Below are 10,024 nucleotides of genomic sequence, written 5' to 3'. Positions count from 1 at the left end.
GCTTACTTGAGAGGAGGAATGGCTCATCTTCCCTACACAAAGAAGCATGTGACTAACTATGCAGCAACAATAAACAGAGATATCACAAACTCTGACATGACGGAAGTAGTGCACATGTTCAACAAGAAGCAAGCAGAAAATCCTGGGTTTTGCTACTCATTTGAGCTTGATGGAGATAATAAAGTGAGAAGCTTATTCTGGACAGATGTTAGGTCAAGAATGATGTATGACATTTGCAGTGACTGCATCAGTTTTGACACTACATTCGTGACAAACAGATACAACCTTCCGTTTGCACCCTTTGTTGGAATATCCCCGCATGGCAGCACATACTTGTTTGCTTGTGCCTTCATTATCAACGAGATGAAAGAAACATTTGCTTGATTGTTTGAACAATTCCTAATGGCTATGGGAGGGACGCATCCTATATCGATCATTACAGATCAGGACAAGGCTATGCAAGCAGCAATTGAAGAAGTGTTTCCTAATGCTATCCATAGGAGCTGCCTGTTTCACATAAAGAAAAAGGCAGAGGAGAAAGTAGGTCCATGTTTCCAAGCTAATGAAGGCCTATATGAAGATTTTCAGGACATTGTGGACAACTCTGTGACTGTGGAAGAATTTGAAACACAATGGCGAGAAATGATTGAAAAGTACCAAGTACACGACATAAAGTACTTCAGCGACATGTGGGAAAACAGGAAAAAGTTCATACCGGTGTATTTCAAGGACAAATTCTTCCCATTCATACAAACTACAGCAAGAAGTGAAGGAACAAATTCTCTCTTCAAAAAAGGGGTTGGAGCTAAATTTAGTGCTACTAGCTTTTTAAGAGAGTATGATCAGATTCTTGATGTTGTACATGACAGGGAAGAAGAATGTGATCATGTTTCTAGAAACAAGAAGGTTGCAAGCAAAGCATTTTGGTCAAAATACAACATAGAAAGGCAAGCGCATGAGCTATACAACCTTGGAATATTTAGAAAGTTTCAGCATAAAATGGCAGACACAACAAGGCTGCATGTCTTTGAGCAAGAAAACGACAAATACTATATAGTTACCCAAGCTGAAAACTACCCTGTAAAAGAACGCCGGAAAAGATTTTACCTAGTGAAAGTTGGACTGAAAGAAGAAGAGTACTCCTGCATCTGTTGCACATTCCAAAAAGATGGATTGTTGTGCTCACACATACTACGAGTAATGATCCATCTCAACATCGAGAAGATGCCAAAAAAGTACATCATTGACAGATGGAGGAAAAATGACTACAAGCTCGACATTGCAAAGACACCGGCTGTTGCAGCAGAGAACTCCACACTAAGGTACAGTGTGTTAGCAAGGAAATTGGTGCATGTGGCATCAATAGCTTCAAAGAAGAAGAGGAAGTATGAATATCTGCTGGGAGAATTGGACAGGATACAGAAAAGATTGCGATAAATGGATGATGAAGAAGAAACTGGAGATGAGGGACAGAGTGTAACCACAAGAACAGTCACTTTCATACCAACAACAGGGGGTGAAGAGGGGACAACCACGGCACTGACAATACAAGACCCAGATATAGCCAAAACAAAGGGTAGGACAAGGATGCTAACTATTCACGAAGCAATAAAACAGAACAAGTTCTACAAATGCTCGCACTGTGGATCGGAAAGGCACACTCTCAAGAATTGCACCAACCTTGACAAAGAATACAATCTACCCAGAAGCAACAGACGAAAGCAGTCGAACCCTAGGAATGTGAAAAAAGGTATTTTAGTAATCATCTTGTACCCCTGTGCTACACTTACTTTAATTCAAGAATTTAAAAATAACAAAAAATGCAGGTGGGGAGAAGGATGGCAGCAAGCATGGGAACAGAGGAAAGAAGAAGAAGGACGAATCAGCAACAACAAAGGGGGGACAAGAATGGGAGGAGGACATAGGATAAGACAGAGGCTTAGCAGGAAAGAATCTGAGGAGGACATAGGATAAGACAGAAAGGACAAGCAAGGCAGATGACAAGGGAAAGGAAAATAGGGAACTCTAGGGAAGAGATGGTTATGAACAAAATACTTGACTTGTACTAAGAGGGCAAGCATTGTTTGCTACCTACTGTCTATTGAAAAGGCTACTTTATGAGGCATGAATTTCACGCATTATTTGTGCCTTACGGGATGAAAGTTTCACATTCAACATGTTTAAGATTATTGAGTAAACTTGTAAAATACAGTAAGTAAACTAGACAAGAAAGAGCAGCGAGAAAAAGCTGGCAATTGAAATACCTTGATAGACAGTCATAGATTTGCTTGTTTGGAAGTTTCTTCAACAACTTTGGAACTGTAAAGCAACACTGCAACAAAATAAGAAGAGGCAAAAAAATTAAAGAAAGCAAAATGAAAAAGAATAAGATGTGGAAAATAGCTATAAAGAATTACTATACGCTGATAAAAGTAGATATTGAGGAGAGAACTTACTTAATACCAGATGTAAGCTAGATGTAGCCAAAATCAATAGAAAAAAGACTACAACATACAAATGGATCAATAGACTGCATGAAAAATCGTTCAGCCAACAAAGATATAGAAATTGAGTAAATGAATCAATATAGTGCATCGTAAAACTAAAACAAACCGTGCGAAAAAACATTCCCAAATACAAAAACGGCTTGAACTGTTACAAAGACGGTGATACAACTCATCAGCCCCAAAAAGTACATTAACCTAGAACAATCTTGCGCCAACATAATATTGTTTGAATCAAAACCAACACATTGATAAACTATACAAGCTAATAAAAGACCGAAGGATCTCCAGACTTGTTGACCATCAAGAAAACTCTGCAGTTGACGACCATGAAAAACCTTCACTTTCGATCACCACCTAAAAAGCAAAAGTTATCTAGTTCTGCGCCTGCCAGAAAAGTCAAAACAATAGTCAAAAAACACTTATAAGATAAAAACAATCAATCAATGACTAAGGCAAAAATAATAATCAGAGACTACACTCACGTCACCAAAGAAGTTTGTGACAAGAGACTTGTCAGCAGTGTTGAATGTGCTGAAATAAAGTTCATTTGCGAGCTTGATCCTGATGTTATCTATATCGGCTTGCGTAAAAAGATTGCCAATAGGAGTTCTAGGAGTCCAGTGCTTCATGTACATCACTGAGAAAACACCACAATCATACCTGAAAAGAAAAATGAGAAACAACAATTATGCCACATATCAAAACTGAAAAATAAAAATAGAGAGAAAGAAACAATTATGCCACATAGAAAGAAAGATACTGTTTGACATACGTGTTATTTTGCTGAGGGACCGCGGGATACACAATGTCAAAATTTTCAAAGTCAATACGCTTCCTCATTATAGGACTCACATATGTGTCCCATAGATTGGTGAAGTTATTAACCTGAAATAACACAGGGGAACAAGAGAAATCATGAAACTCATGGAAAAAACCAAAAAAGGGAATCTAGAGAGGAAACATTAGACCAAAGAAAAAACTTACAATCTGATCACGAATAGCTAGGTGAAAATCTGAGAACTCGCCATATAATGAATCGAGGAAGACAAACAGTCTCTCCTTCAAGCAAACCACAAAGGAAAACCAATGATTGAACCTACAAATAGGGAAGTACAGCTGGCAAAAACAAACAACACATCAGAAAACCTATGTGGGAAAAGCTACACGAGACTAACACACACAAAATATGACTATATAAACTATGATGTTAATCAGCACCTACCATATTGCTCCTCCACATAGGAAAAGCACTATTAGCACCATTGAAAGCATTACCAACAATCTCAGCAACAGTACCATCCAAAATAGTTTCCTAAGTAAGTGAAAAAATAAATTGTAAGTCAAAAAGAAAACAAACTATACAGACAACAGAAATTGCAAGAGAAGTTTATTACTACTTACACCAATATAAGAGAAGAAGAAATGCTTCTTGGAAACGAAAGGGTGGGCTTCATTGAATAGATATCGACAAACACACAAGATCAAGAAATTGTCTACACGAGATTTAAACTGAAGTGAAGAAAGGTTACGATAACTGTAGTAAGCTCTTTCATATCGAATAGCTTCGTACCTACAAGAAATACACAAAGATCAGAATCATAAAAAAAAGGACATACAAAAACCAAAAACATCACTAACAGTAAAACTTACTTGCACCACTCTGGATGACTTGCAATCTGAACCATTGCAAGATGATTACGCCTTTCTTGAGCAGTAACTGAATAACGGTTGACTTGAGGAACATAAGGATTTGAGTTGAATCTACCAGGGACAACTATTCTACGAGGGACATGAGCTGCAGAAGAACTAGTTGTAGAACCACCAAGGGGCTGAAATGATGGGGCACCTTTCGAACATGAAGCAACTTTAGAAAGATGAGCACTAGAAACAACAGGCATGTCTGACAGGATCTCTAATTCTGGGCTATTAGCAACCTGAAAAGTGAGAAGACGAAAGATCAAACAAAGCAAACGCATAAAGAAAAGGAAAAAAAATGAAAAACAAAATACAAGCATTAAAAAAAGTTAAAACCAATAAATAAATACCTATACCTTGACAGAATTACGATAACTTGTTGCAGGGGCAGCAAAATTGTGCATCTTGTTATAAGTAACATCATTTGATCTAGATAGCTCTTGACACCTAGCTGAAAAGTTTGAGCTACCAACTTTTTGGACATCAGATACTGCCTCATTGAGCTGCACATAAAAAAGATAAACAAAGCATGAATAAAATTTCAAAAAACTAGCTAGAAAAAAAGATAAATGCATTACTGAATAGAAAAGATAAATGCATTACAGAAAGTAAATCACCTTGAAAACAGCTTTGGGAGATTTGTGATTACATCAGGAGAACATAAGTCCACGGTGAGAGGGTTCACATAATTGGTTGGCTTTGAATGATCAGAGTGAGCAACATTAACCATAACAATACAATCCTAGAAGAAACAGAATAAAAAATAACAGAGAAAGAATTAAAAAAAAATAAAAAATTAGTACAACACGAAAATAATAAAAAGGAAATACAACAACAAACCTCGTCATTAGGCGAATTGAACGACTTCAGATATCTGTCAGCAACATACTGAGAACACTGGACATCACCCAACTACAGAAAACAAAAAGCCATGAGAAAATCAAACAAATTCGAAAAAGATGAATTTAGATACTAAAACGCAAGAAAAAAAATATATGAAGTAGAAAAAAAATACTAACCTCATTATGGAAATACTGCGACAAGCGAATTGGAAGAAGAGGCGACAGGACTCTAAAAGAATTTGTATCTTCAATAGTAGATTTTTCATGAGCATGAACTGGGGTGTCATTACAGACATTAGCAGGAGGCTGAATTCCAAGTACACGATTAAGCTCAGCTAAAGATGGAATGCCAAAAGCATTGACATCGTCTTTGTCATCACAATCCTTAGCAGGGCCATCTTCACAAAAAGAATAAAAAAATCAATTCACATAAATACCTGAAATGGAAAAAACATGAAAATAATAACTAAAACAAATACCAGAAAGCAACACGAAAGAATCGACATCAGTGATCTCACATTTAGACTTTGAAGGAGAAATACCTGAAAAATAAGAAAAGAAAACACAACCTGAAAACAGAGCAACTGAAGATACAAAATAGAATAGGGAAACTAATATGCAAAACAAACAAAACAAAAGAGCATATGGAACCTTTAGGTGGTACTGCAGCAATTGAATCTTTCGCTTTATCTTCAGAAAACAAAGTGCATACTGGAATAGGACCTTCTTTTGCAACAGCCTACAAATCAAGAGAAAAAAATTGAAAAGATCTGTGACAAGGAATAAAACTAGAAATAAAGCATTCTAAGAAAAGAAGAACATGCGCACCTCATTACGCAGTTTAGCAGGTGTTGAAGAGCTAGATAGCACAATTGGATTATGTAAACCACCAAAGATAACAGCAGGAGGGACAATCGGAGTAACGACCTCTGGAGTGACAGCAGGACGACTCTCTTGCTGGACAACAACCTCTGGAATACCATCAGATTTAGCAATCTCTGGAATACCATCAGATGTAGCAGCCTCTGGAACAACATTAGATTTAGCGACCTCTGGAACAACATCGGATTTAGCAACTGATGGGGTTATGTACCTAGGGTAGGGTCATGGACCTGTTCCAAGTAACTTACCCTAGGACATCCCTAGAAGAGGTCGCCTTCCAGTCGACCAACGAGGATTCACTCGACTGGCCTGAAGGACTCGACCACGAAGACTCACTCGACCACCAGGAGGTCAAGAGGCACTCTGCACCGCAACGGCCTGTAATTAAGTAGACTTTATGATAGTAAAGGCACTTTATGTGGGGCGTTACCAGTAACGCCCCAGACTTAACTCACCTTAAACCCTCTCCTACGTGGGCTGGCTGGGGTCCTGGCGCACTCTATATAAGCCACCCCCCTCCACAGGCAGAAGGGTTCGGGACCTTGTAATCCATACATTGATAATCCACTCGACCGCCTCCGGGCTCCGAGACGTAGGGCTGTTACTTCTTCCGAGAAGGGCCTGAACTCGTACATCCCTTGTGCTTACAACCTCTCCATAGCTAGGACCTTGCCTCTCCATACCTACCCCCCACTCTACTGTCAGGCTTAGAACCACGACAGTTGGCGCCCACCGTGGGGCTAGTGTTTTAGCGATTTTGTGGAGAAGTTGCGATTCTTCCGAGTACTTTCATCATGGTGTCTGCTGGAATTTTGGTCGAGGGTCAAGAGATCCGTCTCGGCGCTCTCGCCTTCATCGCCGACGACTCCGCATGGCTCCAGGAGGCTCCACTCGACGTAGATGCGCTCCCCGTCCGCGGTGCGACGCATTTTCGCGCATGTGTCCGCGGCGTTCTGCTGCGGCAACCATCGACCCAGTATCGGTCGGCTCCTCCATCTTCCACCCTCCCGGTCTCCCGCCAGCGCAAGCGCTCAGGCCGGTCGAGGCTTCAACGATGGGTGAGTCACGCGGTGGCTCGCCAGTCGGCCACTACACAAGTTGCGGCAATCGAGCCCAACGAATCTCTCTACGGCTTGTTCGATCAGTCGACTGGCTCCGGAGAGACTGCATCCGAGTGCGGAAGCAGTGATCCAGCGGTGGAAATCTTGATGGTCGACGGGCCCCACAGTCCTCCTGGCTTCGCCCGTGGTGGTGGAGCAGGCGACGGCGGCGACCCTGCACGAGGCTACGAAGAGTACCAGCCCGAGCCACTCGACTCTCTGCAAAGAGAAGAGCTTCGCCGCAGGAACGAGGATCCCCTGCGTATTCCCATCGCAGGAGAAACCCCCGAGGCTCGTGCCTTGGAGGAGGCGCGTCTGGCCAATTTGGCCGAGCGCACTCGACTGGAGAACCTTCAGCGAGCACTCGACGAGCGCGCGCGGCAACGAGTTCCCGACACCAGTCGACGTCAACTCTTCCCGCCGACTCAGGTATATCAAACCCCAATTCAGAATTTAGCAGCTGCGACCCGTATAGCAGAGTCCATTCAGCCTTCGCAGTCGGAAGCTGGCAGAGGTTTGCTGCAGATCAGGGATCTGCTCCGGGCAGCAGGAGATCAGAATTCAGCCGTGTCTCAGTCGCGCAACAGAATTCACAGTCGATCTGTCACTGTGAATACGGTTCAGTCGGCTCACAGCCCCAGATCGCCTCCGCGGCGCGAAGGGCGTGAGAATCGGCGAGATCAATATGGCGACAGACTCGACCGAGATGATAGGCGTCGAGTGCCCTATTCCCCTCCGAGGGGTGGGTCTTACGCTCCTCGACAGCCAGATGATAGGCGTCAATACAGTACAGGGCGTAGGGTTCCAGTTGACCCCAGAGAGCCAGGCTTCGACGCGCGATCCATTATCGTGCAAGGGTTGGTCGACCGGAACAGAGCCCATCGAGGCGCACTCGACAGAGATGTACCCACGAGCAGTCGAGTACATGTTTCTGGTCCTGAATGTTTCAGCAGAGCTATCAGAGCCGCAGTTATCCCCCCCAATTTCAGGTTGGCAACAGGAGTCAGCAAGTTCACTGGTGAGTCTAAGCCTGAAACTTGGCTTGAAGACTACCGAGTGGCAGTTCAGATCGGTGGTGGGAACGACGAGGTGGCCATGAAGCATTTGCCCCTCATGTTGGAAGGTTCTGCCAGGGCATGGTTGACTCAATTACCTCCTAGCAGCATTTACACTTGGGAAGACCTGTCCCGAGTGTTCGTCAGATCCGAGTGACTTGCTGCGATCCAAGAAGCCCGCCACAGAGTCTGCATTCCAGTCGTCCGGTGAGACGAAGCCTGTTCACATTCACCCGACCGACCCCGAAGCAGCTCCGACCCGCATCTCCACAACACTCGACCCAAAATAGGAAGAAGCGCTCATCCAGTTCCTCCGTGAGAACTGGGACATTTTTGCATGGAAGCCCGCTGACATGCCAGGTGTTCCCAGGGGACTGGCTGAGCATCGCCTAAGAGTCGACTCGTCTGCAAAACCAGTCAAAGAGCATCTTCGGCGGTCCGCCGTCCAGAAGAGAAAGGCCATCGGTGAAGAAGTGGCTCGACTGTTGGCGGCAGGATTTATCCGAGAGATCTACCACTCCGAGTGGCTCGCTAATGTCGTCATGGTTCCTAAGAAGGACAAGTCGCTCCGAATGTGCATTGATTTCAAGCACATCAACCGGGCCTGCCCGAAAGATCACTTTCCTCTCCCTCGCATAGATCAAATTGTTGACTCGACCGCGGGATGCGAGAGGTTGTCTTTTTTAGATGCTTACTCCGGGTACCACCAGATCCGTCTGTATGGGCCCGATGAAGTAAAAACAGCTTTCATCACTCCATTCGGGTGCTTCTGCTATATCACCATGCCATTCGGCCTCAAGAATGCCGGAGCCACATTTATGCGAATGATCCAGAAGTGTCTACTCACTCAAATCAGTCGGAATGTGGAAGCTTATATGGATGATATTGTTGTCAAGTCACGAAAAGGTTCCGACCTGCTCGCTGACCTCGCCGAAACATTTGCCAACCTCAGAAGGTATGCTATCAAGCTCAATCCATCAAAGTGCACATTTGGAGTTCCTGGTGGCAAGTTACTCGGTTTTCTCGTTTCCGAACGGGGAATCGACGCCAACCCAGAAAAGATTGGCACTATTCTCCGAATGAAACGCCCTGTGCGAGTGCACGATGTCCAGAAGCTTACTGGATGCTTGGCCGCATTAAGTCGATTCATCTCACGACTCGGTGAAAAGGCATTGCCTCTTTACCGACTGATGAAGAAGGCTGACAAGTTCGAGTGGACTCCAGAAGCTGATGCAGCATTTGCCGAGCTAAAAGCTCTGCTCTCCACCCAGCCGGTGCTTGCTGCTCCAATCAGCAAAGAGCGTCTGTTGCGCTACATCGCAGCCACAGGACAAGTCGTCAGTACTGTGCTAACGGTCGAGCGGGAAGAAGAAGGAAAAGCTCTCAAAGTTCAACGCCCAGTGTATTATTTGTCTGAAGTCTTGACTCCATCCAAGCAGAGATATCCTCATTATCAGAAGCTTGTGTATGGAATATACATGACCACAAAGAAGGTTGCTCATTATTTCTCTGACCATTCAACCACAAGTCGTCAGCGACGCTCCACTATCAGAGATTTTGCACAACAGAGATGCAACTGGTCGAGTGGCCAAATGGGCGATTGAACTTCTTCCCCTTGATATCAAGTTTGAGGCAAAGAAAGCCATTAAGTCCCAGGCAATAGCAGATTTCCTCGCCGAGTGGATCGAACAGCAGCAGCCGACTGAAGTTCACTCGGAGCATTGGACCATGTTTTTCGATGGTTCTAAGATGTTGAATGGTTCCGGTGCTGGGGTTGTCCTGGTTTCCCCCAGAGGAGATAAGCTCAGATATGTGCTCCAGATTCACTTTGATTCCTCCAACAATGAGGCAGAATATGAGGCCCTCCTATATGGGTTGCGCATGGCCATTTCACTCGGCGTCCGTCGCCTAATGGTCTATGGCGACTCGGATTTAGTGGTCAA

General features: G+C 43.8%; 1 protein-coding gene across 1 annotated transcript in view; it reads right to left on the bottom strand.

Annotated features, from left to right (window-relative positions):
- Nucleotides 1-4,298: 4,298 nt before the first annotated feature.
- LOC119366278 overlaps nucleotides 4,299-10,024 on the bottom strand; it is an 18,352-nt gene continuing 12,626 nt past the window's right edge. Inside the window, exons 10-17 of the mRNA XM_037631986.1 lie at nucleotides 5,873-6,120; nucleotides 5,696-5,783; nucleotides 5,524-5,586; nucleotides 5,222-5,442; nucleotides 5,043-5,114; nucleotides 4,820-4,944; nucleotides 4,559-4,705; nucleotides 4,299-4,441 (exon numbers count right to left, since the gene is read on the bottom strand). Coding sequence (XP_037487883.1) covers nucleotides 4,420-4,441; nucleotides 4,559-4,705; nucleotides 4,820-4,944; nucleotides 5,043-5,114; nucleotides 5,222-5,442; nucleotides 5,524-5,586; nucleotides 5,696-5,783; nucleotides 5,873-6,120 — 986 coding nt within the window. The 3' untranslated portion in view covers nucleotides 4,299-4,419. The remainder of the gene's footprint in view (nucleotides 4,442-4,558; nucleotides 4,706-4,819; nucleotides 4,945-5,042; nucleotides 5,115-5,221; nucleotides 5,443-5,523; nucleotides 5,587-5,695; nucleotides 5,784-5,872; nucleotides 6,121-10,024) is intronic.

Source organism: Triticum dicoccoides, chromosome 2B, assembly GCF_002162155.2.
Source record: "Triticum dicoccoides isolate Atlit2015 ecotype Zavitan chromosome 2B, WEW_v2.0, whole genome shotgun sequence".
Classification (NCBI taxonomy): domain Eukaryota; kingdom Viridiplantae; phylum Streptophyta; class Magnoliopsida; order Poales; family Poaceae; genus Triticum; species Triticum dicoccoides.
This window is presented reverse-complemented; position numbering and strand designations above follow the sequence as displayed.